The sequence below is a fragment of the Mandrillus leucophaeus genome, unplaced genomic scaffold (genome assembly GCF_000951045.1).
Source record: "Mandrillus leucophaeus isolate KB7577 unplaced genomic scaffold, Mleu.le_1.0 Scaffold1117, whole genome shotgun sequence".
Lineage (NCBI taxonomy): Eukaryota > Metazoa > Chordata > Mammalia > Primates > Cercopithecidae > Mandrillus > Mandrillus leucophaeus.
In genome coordinates, this window is record NW_012099399.1 from 542,180 (window position 1) to 560,031 (window position 17,852).

The 17,852-nt window shown below is 35.7% G+C and overlaps 1 protein-coding gene across 2 annotated transcripts in view; it reads right to left on the reverse strand.

The window, feature by feature from the left end:
* The window catches only part of CPNE8 (copine VIII), a 247,008-nt gene that overhangs the window by 171,117 nt on the left and 58,039 nt on the right, over positions 1-17,852 (reverse strand). For both annotated transcript variants that reach the window (XM_011994105.1, XM_011994097.1), the window contains exons 4-5: positions 14,999-15,102; positions 6,394-6,433 (exon numbers count right to left, since the gene is read on the reverse strand). In XM_011994105.1, the coding sequence (XP_011849495.1) occupies positions 6,394-6,433; positions 14,999-15,102 (144 nt within the window). The remainder of the gene's footprint in view (positions 1-6,393; positions 6,434-14,998; positions 15,103-17,852) is intronic.

Consider the following 17,852-nt stretch of genomic DNA (forward strand, 5'->3'; position numbering starts at 1 on the left):
ATCCCTATCTCTGTCTGTCCCACCTAATATAACTTAATGAGTGCTGAAGTTACTATACTTAAACCCATCTCAGGCATTATCCCTATCTCTGTCTGAAAGTCTAAGGCAGATTCCGTAAGATGCTACTGAAAATGCAAATGAGAAAGACAGCCATGTACAGCAACAGTCATAAACACTTTAGCTTGAATATGTGTATAAGTCTACCTCTCATCATCTAATGAGAACTATAAAGAAGGCTACAGGAAAAAAGAAAGTTTTTATTGAACAAGCATCAAAGAATAACATGAACAGCTCTTTTACACAGGGCAGTCAGGTAAGCTCTCGCAGTTATCTATTCAAGTAGATACCTGAATAATGTAAGGGAGGGAACCATGTGAGTATCTGGGGCAGAAGCATTACAGATAGGAGAAAAAGCAAGAACAAGTCCCTGAGACAAGTACTTGGGTGCTCGAGGAAAAGCAAGAGAGACAGCGGGTTAGAGCAGGGTGAGCAATGATGAGAATGGCAGGAGAGGAGGTAACCAGGGGCTACATCAAGGACTGATTTCTATCCTAAGTGTGGATGAAAGCCATCGGAGTGTTTAAACTGGAAAGTGACGCGTCCTAGCTGGCTTTTAAAATGATCATTCTACCTACTCTTCTTCCCTCAAGATTCTATCCTATTCTCTTCTCCATTTGCATTTTCTTAGATAACTCTGAGTTCCAACTTGATTGGCTGATGGTTACTAAATCTGTATCTTAGTCTTCAAACACTGCCTAATCAATATCTCCATTTGGATGCTTACTGGAGGTCTCAAATTTAACATGAACTTGGCTTACCATGGGTCTCTCAATCCTCACCCCTCTGCCTCAATCTCCTTCTCCCCAATGTACCTCATTATATAAACCACGTCACTATTTACCCAATTGTTCTCATCAAGAACCTAGTAGCCACTTTAACTTCTCTTATTTTTACACTGGACATCCAATTCATCATCAGTCATACTACCAACATATATTCCAAATCTGACCATGTCTTGACACTTCAATGGTTTTTAACCACCAAAGGTTGCTCACCCAGTCAAACTACAACAGCCTTATAACTGACCTCCTTAATTCCAGTCTTGCTTCCCCAACCCCATTCTCCACTTCAGCTGTCACAGTCACCATTTAAATGCATAAATCAGATCACACCATCCTCCAGTGACATCCATCCAAAAAAAGAAAAATCCAAATTCTTTTTTTAACTGTGGCCTACAAATCTCTCCATTATCTGATTCCTATGTATCTTTCCAAACTATTTCAGTACACTCCCCTCATCACTCATAATATTTTACATATGGTAGCCATCTTTCTGTCACACCATTCCAAACTCTTTTTTTCTTTTTTTTGGATGGAGTCTCACTCTGTCACCAGGCTGGAGTGCAGTGGCATGATCTCAGCTCACTGTAATCTCCGCCTCCTGGTACATCCTGGTTCAAGTGATTCTCCTGCCTCAGCCTCCTGAGTAGCTGGGATTACAGGCACGTGCCACCACACCCAGCTAATTTTTGTATTTTTAGTAGAGATGGAGTTTTCTCCATGTTGGCCAGGATGGTCTCGATCTCCTGATCTCGTGATCCGCCCACCTCAGCCTCCCAAAGTGCTGGGATTACAGGCATGAGCCACTGCACCTGGCCCCAAACTCTTTCTTGACTCAAGGCCACTATACTGTTCTTCCTTTTGCCTGGGATGCTGTTCTCCTAGATTTTCAATCATTCCCTCCTCCTCCTCAGTAAATATACACCCAAGGTGATAAATGGCATAGAACCATGCTGGTTGGTTCAGGGAAACCTCAGCTTCTAACTACTGGTGCTTCCCCAGTCACTCTCTCCCAGTATCAATATATTATTAGTTTAAGTACTGTAAAGAAAGTAAAGTATCTTAATCATTTATTGCATTCATGTTCATTGAGTAAATCTGCTCGCCTCACCTCTTCAATTCCAAAATGTAAGCTACTTTAGGAGAGAGGCCTTGTTTGTTTTATTCATTGCTATATTCCCCATCATGACAAGTGCCTGTCCTATATTTATTGCCTGTCTGCCTACATGAATATATATGAATACTTTAGAATTCAGTTCATCTCTATATAGGTTAAATTAGCTTTATATTCTAATGAAAGAATCTTGCCCCACTTAAAAATCTGTTTCTATGAGAAAATCCATTTCATAGTCCAAACAACATTCAAATAAAATTTTTCAAGTTGATCTGTATGTGAAAGTTTATATTTATAATATTTAGAAAGTGTGTTAAAAAATATACATCTTCACTGAAGGCTAGTGTCTAGTGGCCAAAATAATCCAGTGAGCCATGAATATATCTGAAACAAAAATTTTAGTGGTGCCTTCTGCAACCAACCAAGTGGATAAATGTATTTTGGATTGCCTTGTGGGTTATACAGAGTACAGTTTCTATGTATACAGAGTACAGTTTCTATGTAATCTGGTCCAACATGCAATCCAGAATCCTATACATACCAATTATGGGCCTGTCATTAATCCTTTCATTAATGATTTGGCTCATGCAGTTTAATTAAGCAAATGAAAGTATGCAATGTAGTTCTGCTAATGGTATTAAGATTAGTAGGTTCACTAGCACCTTAGAGAACAAACTCGGAATTCAAAATGCCATGTTTTGTTCACAGGGCCTAACACTATAGGGAAAAATATCTTAGTAAAGCTATTTCCTCATAAACAGAATAAATCTTCTAAAGAAAGATGTCCCTAGATTGCATAAGTCTTTGCCTGGTGCACAATGATTTTCACTAAAACATGTTTCCATCACAAATAGAATCAATTAAAGTAATTATGATCCTTTATGTCTTACATCATATTTATTTGCAATGTTAGAAATCTAAGGTGTAGCTCTATATTCTATCTCCATTTTCCCTAACAGTATCAAAAAATAGGAATTTGACCCAAGAGTCTTAAGTACTGAACACCAAATAAAGTCATCCTGAAAGAAAATTCTTTCAAAATTATCAGAAATGAGAATGAAAAAAAATTATTATTACTAATTCAAGGGGTCTCTCTTGCTACAAAATCCCTTTTGTAAAAAAAATAAATAAGTGCCTTTATGCCACATGCAACCTGGGCACTTAGCAGTCTTCCCTAAAAGGTTCCAGTTTATATTTATTTCACTGTGCAAAATTGGCAGGTAGACAACAACAGTCTTAACGAATCATATCCTCAGGGAATAAACCTATCTTGTTCATTGATTCTGTCTGATCTTCAAAAATCCTCATGAATTCCTTTTGGGTTGAAAGAGTTATATGCCCCGTTACCTAAAATCGTACTTGAATGCTTTCAATTAAGGAACGGCTTTTGCTGTTAATTTCTAACAGAAATTCTAGATAGTCATCTCTAATAGTTCTTATAACATTCCAAAAACACATTTTTCTTCTCTTTCGCCATGCTTCAGCCACTTATAAGCTCAGGCACTTATTAACTAATCCATATAGTCGACTAAATATATTTTTAAAATATAACACAGATACAAATATAAAGGATAGCTTAAAATGTGAAATAATATAAACCATGGGACCTACAGGAGACAATGCAATACCTCGGTGGAAAAGTAATGAGAATCTGAATTAAGGCAATAACAGCAAGAAGGGAAAGAAGAAGACAGAAAGAGAAGCATTTTTTTGTTAGAAGGAACAGGACTTGGTGACTCAGTAAATGTCAAATGTGAGACAGAAAGTGGTTAACCCTGCATCCAAGTTTTCTAACTGAGTAAACTGTGTTGATGAATTATTCTCAAGATAAATCACAGAAGCAGAAGCACATGATCTGGAAGGAAAAAATCATAAATTTTAGATCTACTTGAGTTTTAGGCTTCTGTGAAGTATGTACTAGGAAATACTTAACAAGCTATTGAAACTTGCATTTGCTAAGGTATCCAGAGGGATAAACACTTGAGGGTCATCAGGTATGGTAGGGACATGGCTGAGCTTTCCCCAAAAGAGTTTATACAGTGAGATGAGATAAAAATTGAAAATAAAGCTATGAGAAAAAATAATATTAAGGGATAAGAGGAGGAACTAAAGCTTCAAGTGACAGATAATGGGTAAACAGGGAGGCTGGAGAAGCAGCAAGGGAGTTTCTGTGGAAGTTAGAAACGAACGTTTCAAGAATGGAGTAGTCAATTCTATTTGGAAAAAAGAGAGAGAGAGATTAAGAGGTAACGAGTGAAGAGAAGATACTCAATCTTGATCTAACCTATGTCAGGGTAGTTTAAGCAGACGTGAAAATCTGATGAGGAGATAGTAAAAGAGGTATCATGACGGTAAAGCAGTGTCAAGATAAAATTTCTTACGATGAGAAGATAAAATTTTCTTATGAAAATAAAAGTATTCCTACAAAAGAGAAAGATTTGAAATGAAATATACATTTATGGTTTCTAGGAGGAATATCTCTTATATAATGAAATTTAGTCACTAGTGACTATTAAAGGGAAAAGAATTAGCCATGTTTGAGGTACCTTCCTATCCCATACACTTCTCTCTGCCCTGTACACAAGGCAACTACACTAATAGGAAACACATGTTCCCAACTTCACTCAAAATATCCAACCCAGTGGAAATGTCCTTACCTGCCAGTTAGTATGCCCTTTAAAGAGTAGTTTGAACTAAGAAACACAGAAACTATATTCAGGGAGACTGGTACTTGGAAGTCTATGTCCAGTTAGAAGTAGTGAGGTCATTTCCCTAAACAGAGAAACCTGGTCTTCAGAGAGAAGCAGAAGCTCAGAGAAAAGACATGGTAAAAAGAATATGTGGCCTGAGAGAGAGAAAGAGAAATGGAAAGGATAGATATCTCACTCACAACTCACCACCCTGTTTCCAATGCCAGCTTCCATAAAGTCAAGTTACACTTCACATTTATGACATGCTCACAATCCCTTTAATCAACCACCTATGAGTGAGAAGTGAATACATTTCTTTCCTTATAACTCAACAACTATAAAATGCAGTTTCTTTTCTGATTCTTTTTAGGACATTTGGAAAACTTCCAATATAAAGTTATGTAAATAAATTGTAAATGTCTAGTCACAATGCTATAAACCTTAATCATGAGCAGGAAGGTGGCATGGCAACCACAACAAACTTTACTTATGGAGAGCAATAAGCTTGTTGCAGCATTTTTTTTCAACCTGTAAAGAGGTAAATCACTTAGACAGACTGTTCCTTAATACATCTTCACATGATTCTGCTGTATGCTTCATAACACAAATAAATCTCATACCTCCTTCAGTGAAGGGGGCAGTAGTAAATGTGATTTTTACCACCATACATATCCAGGTTCTCAGATTTTCCAAATCTGTTTCCTAGCTTGTAATCCCCCTTTCTGTCTCATCTCTTTTCTGAATCATTACACTCCCCTTCTCTAAATTTCATGGGAAATCGCATGTCCATCTATTCTAGTTTGACAGCCTACAACAGTGGAAAAGTTAAAAAAATCTTACCCTCCTACATTTCTGGGCACTGTTAGTCCAGCCAGCCTCCTAACCCTGACGCAGCTGCTAATTCTACATCTGTGTACCCAGATTTCACCTGGCACCTCAGTTATCCCCTTTCAGAATGCTGTTTTCACCCTCGTTCAGCCCTTCCTACTGGGGGTGGCCTAATTCCAACTTCACAGGTCAATAAACAAGTTGATGGATTAGCACAATACTTTGCTGGAGTATCTCATTCTCATTCCTCCCTTCCCATCTGCACCTCTTTTTCTGTCTAGCTCTGATGCCCAACTACTCCTGGACCTAGAAATCTCCCCAGGTAACAAGTGTTGCCTGGCAACTAGAGCTCTTGAGAAAAGAGGAATAGATCGAAGGAGGGACCCCAAAAAGAAAACAAAACTGTAAGTGGCTTGAGGACAGAGATTATGTCTATCTTGCCCATATTATGCCGTCTGAAACTAGTACAGTGCCTGGCATATACAGGTATTCAGGAAATATTGGTAAATAAACTACAAAAAAAAAAAAAAAAAAACACAGAATAACAAACCACTCTACCTACACTCAACTACTTCCCATTCTCTCAGAAGTTAAACCTTCCAAAAAGACACAGGCTCATTGTTTCATCTTGCTTAACTTGATCCAACTTCAGACATCACTGGGAACTGCAATCATCATTTATTTAAAAAATAAAAATTAAAAATTAAAAAGAAGATTAGTCCGTTTTACTTACTAAAGGTCACTTTTTAAAATTAGCTCCTCCAAAATGTTTTTCTGGGGTTCTTTTAAAATGTTACTTATTTTCTATGACGATCATGTTACATGAATAACTTAATAGGTGTATAACTTTAATATTAATAAGTCAGCATAAGTACTAATCATTATATTATAATGTTATAAAAACATAAAAATATGAACTTACATGTTTGGATAAGTTGGGGCTCTTTGAATCAACATCATACCTAAAAGATTGAAATACAAAACTCAAGTTATTTCCACAAAATACAGCTAGGAAAAAAAACAGTATTTTCCAGAACACATAAATAATATAAAAATGAAATCCAAAATAATACCAATAGGAAGAAAAACTTAGCAAATTTTAAAGTTTCACACAATCTGTGGCTTACATGCCAACGGTAGAATTCACGATCCTTGGGTTCTTTCATTTCTAAACACCTAACAAGTCTTAATATTTTCTCAATAATCAATTCTGCTTTTTGATAAGTTTAAACTTTCTCTTTTCTGCACTTACGTTTAAAATTTCTCTTTTCTGTGCGTCAGTAGTATCCTAGTACTTTTCAACTTACTTCAAAATTCCTTAAAAACTGAAAAGCCCTCTTCTCTGGACATCATTTTAAAGGGCAACATGAGGGATCCTTGAGGTGATAGAAGTGTTCTGTATGTTGCCAGGATAAATGTCAATATCCTATTTGTGATATTGCAAGATGTTGCTACTGGGAGAAGCTAGGTAAAGGATACACAGGTCTCTCTGTATAATTTCTGTATTATTTTTTACAACATCATGTGAATGAATCTGTGTTTATCTCAAAATATTTTTAAAAATCAAATTAATTATTTAACAAACAGATCCTGGTAACAGGCTGTCCTTAGCACACATTTTAATTTTTACTTTCTATCTTAAATGCTATTGTTAAATTGGCTGGAGTAATGAGACATTATTTTTCCCTAATCACAGAACTTAAAGAAAACATACATTTTATGGAAACAGAAACATATTTAAGTAAGACTACCATGTGTTCTAGTTTTGACCAGTTGGTACCAGAAATTAATCAGTTCTTGGAGAGATTCCGCAATAAGATCATTCATTATCACTTTATTCCCTGGCATTAAAGAGTTTGTAGAAGTAGAGAGGACACTGATAGTCAAAATACCTTCAATTTGCCAAATTCTTGTATAGGAAAATATTTGTACTGACTACAGTCTTTCTCCCAAATCATATTCATTTCAAATTCCTTGTGAATAGCTTCCTACCAAAAATTAACTGCCTTTTTAAAGGTTAATTAAAGTCTCCTCTCTCACATAACAAGAATGGTTTCACAAATAAAGAAAGCATCTCAATCAATTAATGTTCACTGAGTATATGGATGCTAGGCAGAGGGTCCATTCACTGCCTAGCAAAGAATGTTCACCATAAACTAGCTTTAGAATTGCAATGGTTCTAGGTAATAATTATCCAAGGATACTAAGGCTTCGAGGTGAAAGGACATGGTCTTTTCTAATGGACAGATCAGGCAGACAATACCTGAACAATCAGCTCATTACTCCAAGTGATGGGATGTGAGAGATAACACACAGAGCCACTCTATAGAGATGGAATGTCTTGCCTCACCTTCTCTTTTAAAAAATATTCTGAATCTCATCAATAGATAACTGGTATTAAAAAGGGGAAGGAGATTATTATAGAATACAGCAGACACAGGAGAAAAATACAATGTGTGACTCTTGTTTGGAGCTTTACTTAAACAAACTAATTGTAAGACATTTTTAAGACAATCAGAGAAATTTCCAAATGGCCTGAATGTTAGCTGCCATTAAGTACTTATTTGGGGTAAGGTGGTCTTCTAAAAACAAGCAAACAAACAGGAGGGTCATAAATAAGCACCCTTATGTGTGAGAGCTTTGTTTTGAAGTATTGAAAGGTGAAATGATTTGCTTTAAAGTGATTCAGCAGTAAGTATATAATAAATAACCTGGAGGAAGTAAATGAACTAAGACTGGCAATATGTACATGCCACTTTTGAATATGCTTGAAAATGTCCATGATAAAAGTTAAAATATTTAGAGCTTTTTCTGTGTTTATCCAAGTAGTCTCTCCTCCAGAAGTCCTGTGACTTCCTTTCCATAGGGAGAAGCAGAAAGATGAAGGATTAAATGCAGAGAATATGACTTCTTATTATTATTTTTTAAATAAGGAGGAAGTTAATTCCCTCTTTCTTCCAACAGCACACACTCATTATGACCTGTTTACCTACATAAATGAATTTATTTTCATAATTGTATAATTAAACTTGACAACACCCAAACAAAACAAAACAAAACAAAAAACAACGCATGATGCAAAAGCCTGCCTCAGAAGAATTACAAATTACTCTCCTTCACATCAAGGCATTCTGAGCACTTTCAACAGCTATAGCCTGGAATTTTAAATCAGCAAATTGCCAACATTCACTGTAGAACTACAGTCGCTAGTACAAAAAATATATATTTTTATCCAAGAAATGTTTCTTATATAAGAAAATTTTTTTTAAGGTAAGATTGAAATTAGCTACTAAAACAATATCAGAGATGAAATATAGCTGTGCTAGCTCCTTCTCAAAAATCAACTCTGGAAACTATCTTCTAAAGAACCGAGTGTGGATTGGGGAGAAATGACATCGAATGTTCAGTTAAGAAGTAAAAGGAAAATGTTTTCATCACAAAAAGCGTAAGTATCTTCAAATACAAGCCTCTTTCACTGTATTTTACAAAGCTTTTTAAATACCATTATCTCACAGGTAATTTATATAATACAACTGAATACAATATGTTAGATTATAAAGCATTAGAAATTACCATTTTTCTTTTCATTTTTTTGGAGACAGAGTCTCACTCTGTTGCCCAGGCTGGAGTGCACTGGTGCAATCTCAGCTCACTGCAACCTCCGCCTTCCCGGTTCAAGTGATTCTCCTGCCTCAGCCTCCAGAGTCACATAGGTGGGTGACATAGGTGCCCGCCACCACACCTGGCTAATTTTTCTATTTTTAGTAGAGACAGGGTTTCACCATGTTGGCCAGGCTGGTCTTGAACTACTCAAGTAATCCACCCCCTCAGTCTCCCAAAAGTGCTGGGATTACAGGCGTGAGCCACCATGCCTAGCCTAAAATTACCATCTCTCTTTTAACACAATTTTTCTTCTAGCTTTTCTAAATATATCAAGACTTCTCTAGGCCTCACTCTTACAGGTCATAACATAAACACTACATCCTAACTGGTTACAATGTATACGTGTACCTGTGTATCTGTTTATGAGTTCCATACTTTCTTTAAGGAAGAGAGAATATATCATCATGGAAGAAGCTTGGTGGTTTCCCCTAAGAGGATGCATCCACTGTGCCTAAATTTAGTAACAAATTTTGTAAACAACTTCATCCTGCCATTCAAACCTTACTACTATAGTAATGAATTGGCAGTAGCTGATTAGGATTATGTTTTTGATTGGAGAGTAACAGATAATGATGGAAATTTTTCTTGTATTTCTGGAATTGCAACTAAGGCCCAAAGAGAAAAACAAAATATGTGATCATGCTTAGCTCAGAGCTACTGAGTCAATCGCAGGGTCATATACTTTCTCCCCAAAGTTCAGGGGACTAGTCCATCGCCAGGTGATGAACACACTGTTCATAAGTGAGGACTTTTCCCTCTCTGTTGGGGGGCAGTAGGGAGGTTCTTTCTACTCCCCAAAGCCAAGTAAAGTATGGCTCCAAAATCTGGGATGCCTGCAAGAAGGGGAGTACTGCATCTGGTTCATCAGTAAGCTATGGGGCCCTGCTGCAAGTCTACCCTGGGGCCGTCAATGGAAGAGAAACTCACTGGAAAGTTCTAGAAAGTGTTTTCTGAGAGATGAAAAACATAGAATAATGTCCTCTTTGGCCCCTCCTCCATAAGGACAAGACAAGCAGAGTGCTTAAAATGTGTCCCCTGAGGCTGATTCCCATATAAGGTCTGGATTTTTTGGACAGTAGGAGAACCACATCTCAGTCTCCCAACACCGCCTACCTTTTTGCATTCCCACTTCCCTTCTGTCCTGCAAGGAGCTGGGCAACAGCTCCAGTTGAAGGGAGAGGAAGTGAAAAGTCTTAAGTTAAGTTTGAGATTAAAGTTTTAAAATAAAAAGTATCTAACAATTAAAAGAGTAACATGGTTTTAAGAAACAAAAGTGACTGAAAAGGCATGAAATTAGACTTTGGCATTGTTAAGGGAGCCCTTAACCAGTGGAAAAAAATCACAGTTGACATTGTATTGAGACAACTATACTAGAAGAAATAAAACAACTTATTTTTCCTCAAAGTGTTGAGATCCATCTAAAATATTTTATGGTAACATTATACATTTCATGATTATCACCATTTTATTTATTAAGAAAGAAAATAATTTTCTAGGTAAGTCATATCTAGACTCAGGAATCCCTTTTTAGTGTTCCAGTCCGAATGGAAACACGAATGAGAAGTGTAATTTCTAAATTATCCTATATCTGGCACATACTATGAAGTGATAAAGCTAGCCACACTTCCTGTTCAAATGCATTTGGGTACAGCTGCTCTACCAATAATAAAGTTTTCAACCATGACAATAAAGTGGATTTATGAGGAACCTGTATTATCATCAGTGTGATAATTATAATAAAAATAAATAAATGTCAAAGTTTATTACTTTCTCTGTGATATATACACAAGATGACGAGAGAAACCATGTCTCTTGAGAATAAGTACATACTGGATCAAAAAGGCAAGGGAATTTTAGGACTCATAGCCGATAAGGTAATCTTGAAAATATATCTCAGACATAACATAGTAACAATAATAAAAATTAATATCGGTTAACTATTATAGTACTTACAAGAATTTGGGTCAGTGGTAGCAGAAATAATTTGTCTCTCTCTATGTCTTTCTCTTTTTCTCTCACTGTCACTACAATTGTTTAAGCACTGAAATTTTTTTTAAGTTTATAAAAGCCATTTCTCCAGTTTAGATAAAACATGTTCAAAGCTTCTTTTTTAAATTTTTTAGAATTTTACAAAATCAATAGGTATTAAGTAAATCCAAAACAATTCTGAAAACCATTTGCATCTATCTGTTGGTTAATTTACACTAGCGCATCTTTCAGCATGCTGTTCCTTCAACGAACTGTTACTGCAATAAAAATTGATCAGATAAAATGAGGCCATTTTTGTCACACCCAACTAAAACAGAATCAGGGCTGAAGGGGCAGCAGAGCCACGGGGAAAATCACTTGGGAGTCACAAACACCTACTCCAAGAACTGTCTCACAAGCCCAGTCCAAAACCTCAAGGACCTGCTATGATCTTGAGACAAGTTTAACCTAGTAATTGCCACCCCTTACCAAACAGAGATCGCTAGCTTCTGTAAAACACAACCAGCATCAATAAACTTTCTTTCAAAACAATCTATGTAATTTTTCTCTTTTCCCAATAAAACTCCAGCCTTTCCTTTTGCTCTCTGAACGCACCAGAAACCATTCTGGTATGCGTGTGTACGTGTCCAATTGCAATTCTAATTATTATATATTATTCCCAAATAAACCCTTTTCTTAGAGATTAATCTCAGTATATATTTACTTAGGATTGATACTGCCAATATGACAAAATATTTGCAGTAGTTCTCTGGGTGGTAGAGGTTGGGACTACTGGTAATTTGTATTGCTACTTTAATCTTTTTTATTTTCCAATTTTCTTACCATGAGTATGTTACTTTTACTAGGAATAACACATTGCTAAGTATTTTAAAAATCACCACAGGTATAATATATATACATAACTCGTGAACTATTACACTATTTCCACATTTACTTACATAGATATCCTGAAGAAATCACAATAATAATGATGATGATGATAATAATAAGCCTGTTCTTTCAGGTTAAAGGTTATTATGTGAGTATTCTAAAAAATGGAAAATCAAAAGGAATTAAAGTGATAGAGAAGACACTACATGAACTAAGAGGATAGGCTTGTTACTCTTCTTGATGATCTTCTGCAGGTAACCCTTTCTAGCCCTAGTTGTTTGAACTTTTCAGCAATCATATAAAATGGAGATATTCTTTGAATTTCTGAAACTAATCAAATACATACAAAAGGTAAAATGATACTTATTTAATTCCACTTTGCAATATGCTTTCACATTTCAAACATTACACTGTTTCTGTAAAAATTGCTTCAACTTCAATTAGGAAGTTAAGAAAGTTAAAATATATCTATTTACTTAACACTGATTTATGTTACTGTATAGTTTCCTGTCACTCTGAGATAAATGTTCCTGGAACAGATGAATTTTGAGTATCACATAATGAATGAAGAGCAGGACATGGATCCAAAAATCAGAGCTAAATAACTGACAAGGAGTTTAGGGAAGTAACAAAGCTTATAGGATCTCCAATGTTGAAATAAAAATAAAATATAGAGATGAATCTCTAAATTAAATATTTTATTTGGGATGCACAGAATTGCAATTCAGGGCATACACACACAGACCACGGTGGTTTTCATGCAGTATGTCCAAAAAACAAAGAGAAGGTTGGGAGTTTCATTAGAAAGAGAAATGCTATATATTGTTTTGAAAGAAAACTCATTGGCACTACAGAAGCTTTTGGGAGCTGGCAAAAGTGGTGATTGGTGAGTGATGGTGTAGGTAAAACCAGTCATAGAGTCATGGCAGGTCATGACTGTTCTTTAGGGTTACAGTGAACGGATTCAGCAATTGGCCTTGTGGAAAATTCAATTCTTGGAACAGGTGCTGTAAGTGCTTTTTTCCCCTGGCCTCTTGACTCCGATTTAGTTGGGTATGACAAGAATGACTCAATTCATATAATCAACTTTCACACGAAGTTGATTTCAAAGATTTAGAACCAGACAGTGGATACTCCGGTCTGCATCCTGTAATCCTAAAATTTGACTCTAAGTAATGTGTCCTCTCAAAACGTACACTATATATAAATATATATTACAAAAAGATTTGCATCCAAGGAAACTCACTGCAGGATATATGTAGTAGAAAAAATGGAACCAGCCAAATGCCCATCAGAAAGTGTTTGGTTAAATAAACTGCAGTTCTTTTGAACAATGGAAATTATATAACCTTTAAAATGAATGTGGTGTTTGCATATTTTGTGGCATAAAAGGATACCTGCAAAATACAAGGTAAAGGAAAATATATTTATTGCAATTCCTGTATGCATATGTGTATGCTTAAAGAAAAAAAAGACCTGCCAGCATATACACTGAATCATTTGCAGGTTTGGGGGGCAGGGGACGATGCTTTTTTGTATTAGGATAAAAGGAAGCTTTCATTTTAAATGTCTGTATCACTTAAAGTTTGTAATAAATATTTATTACTTTCAACCGTGAAAATAATGCAGATGAATGAAAAAGGAAGAAAAAAGAAAGAAAAAAGCAAATGGGGGAATAAAGAATCATGAAATAGAGCCTGGTTTAAACAGAAAGTTAAGTCTGGGATTAAGGAGGAAAAATTAAGAGTCCCATGCTGGTGTAAAAGAAAATCCTTAAAAAGCACTTGCTACAAAGGCCCAGAATAATGGGAGACTTCAACCACATACTACATGATTGATATCTGTTTCAACCACATACTATATGATTGATATCTGCTTTTTAGTGGCAACACTGAGTGCAGCCTGTACCATAAACATCATCAGGAAGTTGCCACATTCCATCTCAGTTTCTCTTCTGATAAGCCTCATTTTTACTATTTGGAAAAGAGTTTCTAAAAAATAAAAAACCAAATATGGACATAATAAATTTTGTTTGATAAATATGACAAATACTTAGTATTCCTGAAGAAAGAAGCTAGTTTAAGATCTTTTTTAAACACAAGCGCTGCCAGTTATTTTACTGTGTGTATTTTAGAGGAAAATGAGAAAGCCTATTAACAGTAAAAAGCTCTCATTTTTTAAATTATGAAGCAAAATATGACTTTTTCAAATAAGATATTGATAGCTTTTGTTACCAAAAGTATTTATAAATTGTAAAAGCATGGTACATCAGGATTTTCAGCTATTTAAAACAAGACATTTATCTTTTTAATGCTCATAAATTTCCTTTAATTATTTTGATATTTTAAGCATATTTTACCCACCTCCCCACAACAGATTTCCTTTTAATCATATCTAAATACTTCAACAATCACTACAGTTCACTTCTGTGGAACAAAAACTCTCTAATAATATAAACAGGCTGACTCTAGGTCCTCTGTGGACAGGAAGTTGGGTTTGACAGTAATGTTTTAATATGCCAGATTCAGTATCAAAGTAACAAGAATACTTAACATATTTAAAATGCTGACTCGATTATCCTGGCCCTTGGAAAAATACAAGACTACCAAGGGATGAACGGAAGCCATAGTTAGGCAGGGATCCAGGTGCTATGCTAAGAAGCTGCTGAGACAAAGATCTGAGAGACATCAGCCATAGGAGTAGATGTGATAACTTTGGAGTATATATAGAACTTGTAGGAAATCCACTGAAGCCCAGGGCAGTTGGGAAGAACATCCGTATACACCGTCCTGCATGGCTAAACTGCTCACCTATTCATTCAATACGTATTCAGACCTACAAAATGCAAAGCAGGGGGCTGGCTTGGGTCACACTCTGAACAGAATTAATCTGGTTTCCTGCCAATATAATCTAGAACTCAGTGCAACCATAAGACCTTGCCTTACATTAGTAATATTGTCTTTAAAAATCAAATTTTTCTAAATGCAAATTGTAGTAGAACTTACAAATCAAAACGAAGATTTTCTCTTTCTTCAAAAAAGTAGTCCAGAATAAACTTTCTTACAAAATCAGGATTTAAAGTATTATCAATTACTTCAGTTCTTCCAAACTGTGGAAAGAGAGAATTTAAAATTAAACCTTGTATGGCTACTTATTACAAGTACAGTACATAACATCATACAGTTCTTTTAAAAAATAAGCAATAAATATCCAAATAATAAAAAATTTTTTAGAGATCAAATCGTCTCTCTTATTTATTCAGGGAAATCAGAAAACAAGCCCTGAGTTCATTCAAAAATCAGCTTCTCCCCAAAATTCATATGACAAACCATAATGCTTCTCCTTCTCCTCTCCCTACTTGAAAGTTAAATCCTCTTTTAATGAAAAGAAGTTATTTCTACCTAAAATTTAAATATATTTCCTAACCTTGTATATGAGAAGGCCAGGCAATACATATTCTTATAATTGAAGAGATCAAAGTATTCATAACCTTCTTCCTCTTTTTATACAAAACAGTCCCATATACAATGCAGTTTATTAGCCATGTTTTGGGGAGAATGCTCTGAAAATCTCCTACACACATATGTCACAATAATCAGTTGTTTCTGATTAATCATGTTTTAATTTTTACCATATCTAGATAGCTAAAATGGAACCTATTCTTTTTGCATCTTTTAAAGCAATATGCTGCACTTCAGCTTAGAAGAACTAAGTCTCTCCATCTTAGGGCAAGTGGAAAACAGGAAAAAATATTACACTTTCTAGTCCTCCCTCCTTTCAATGTGAAAGAAGGCCATTTGGCACTTCTCCCAAAGATAGAGCACAAATATAAAATTTACATCTCTTTTCCATCCTTGGCTTACATTCTTCCCTCCCAACTCCCATGGAATTCTAATGAGAGAATTTTAACTTTAGTTCTGAGCAACATTAGGCAATGAAGCATGCTGTCTTATCACGAACCAACTTTTATTAAAGTTCAATGAAATATTATCTTTTTAATAGGAAAACAGAAGAACTGTGCTAATCCATTAAAATGTGAAGCTTTCTTAAATTGTAATAATAAAACCATAGTACAAAATATTGATGACATAGGATTTACTAAGGCTACTTCCAACGGATCACCCCCAAAAAGAACAAATTTTCAGAGGTCTATGCCATTGGACAATGTTTTATATCACAGAACAATATCATACAGACAAATTATAACCCAAGTCACTAATTCAACATTTCAATAATATCAAGAATTTACTTTAAACAATAATATCAATTACAGCCACCAGTTATTGAGTGTTTACTTTGTTCCAAGCACTTTTCATACGTTACTTTAAATATTTACTATAATTCTGCATGATAGAACTAGCCCATTTTAGAGATAAGAAAATTAAGGCAGAGTTTCAACCTAAGTCACTTTGGCTATAAAATCTGCATTCTTTCTAGGACTCTCCTCTATTTAAGCGTAAAACATAGGCCCTGGAGAAGATCCAACAATGAGCCTATCCATTTTAATTTTCTAATTTGAAGGGAGTCGGAATAAGAGAATATACCCAAATAACCAGGGGCTGGCAGTGCTCGTGTACTTCAAGACAACTGTGCAGAGGTCAGTAAGTTCAAGTATAAACAAGAGGGACCCTCCACCCTCCCACTCTTCCTACTGCTGGGAGGAAAGATGGGTTCCAGACCAGAGCAGAGAGCACCGAAGTTGCAAATGCACAACACTCTCAAAGAGAAACTCAGCCAGTACCCATATTCCCAAGTATTTGGATTTTTAACCCAAACTCCCACTCAGAGAGAATTTTTTAAAATGAAGTGAAATTTCCCACAGTAAGCCCCATTGAGGTACAGCCAGCAACTCCCCAGAGCCTATTAGCCCTTAAAACACACACAAGCCTATTATTCATAGAATGCTGCTCCTTAGCAATAGGAGTGACTAAGTATACTCTGCTATCTCTAGTGAAGATTAATTTGTAGCCATTAAAATCCTGGTTTTAGCAAATCATCTATAAATTATGACTATATCCATAACAATATGTCTTCTAACACACAGTCCTGAAATTGTTTTTGATGATATTACCAGTAACCTTCATATTGCCAAATTCAGTGGTCACTTCTGGCCCTCATCTTGCCAGACCTCTCCACAGTATGTGGCACAGCTGTCTACTCATTCTTTTTAGAAGCCGTCTTTCCTGACTTTTGACACCACATTCCTCTGTGTTTCTTCTCTTCTCAGATTCTCAAGTATTCAACATCTCATTGGCAGAGCTCAGTTCAAGGCACTCTTGTTCCCTATACAATCACTTTTTATTAGGTTATTTCATCTGTTTCTGCTATAGTTTGAATGTATCCCTTCCAAAATTCAGGTGTTACCAACATGACAGTATTAAGATGCAGAGCATTTAAGAAGTGATTAGGCCATGAGGGCACCTTTCTTATGAATGGAATGAAGGCCCTTATGAAAGAGGCTTCATACAGCATTTGGCCATCATTTGCCCTTCTGCCTTCCATCATGTTAGGATACAGCAAGAATGCCCTCGCCAGATGCCAGTGCCTTGATCCTGGGCTTCCCAGACTTCAGAACTGTGAGAAAATAAATTTCTCTTCTTTTTAAATTACCTGGTCTCAGGTATTCTGTTATAGCAACACAAAACAGACCAGGATCATTTCTTCGGTTTCAAATACCATCTACACGATAACTTCCAAAGGCATGTCATCAGCTCTGAGACTCACTTCTGGGTACAGACTCATGCATACAACTGCTTTCTTAACTTATATAAGTGGTTGTTTTATAGATCCCTCAAAAGTATCATCCAAACATAAAATAATTATTTTGTATCACAAATATCACCCTAATACTGGTGGCTT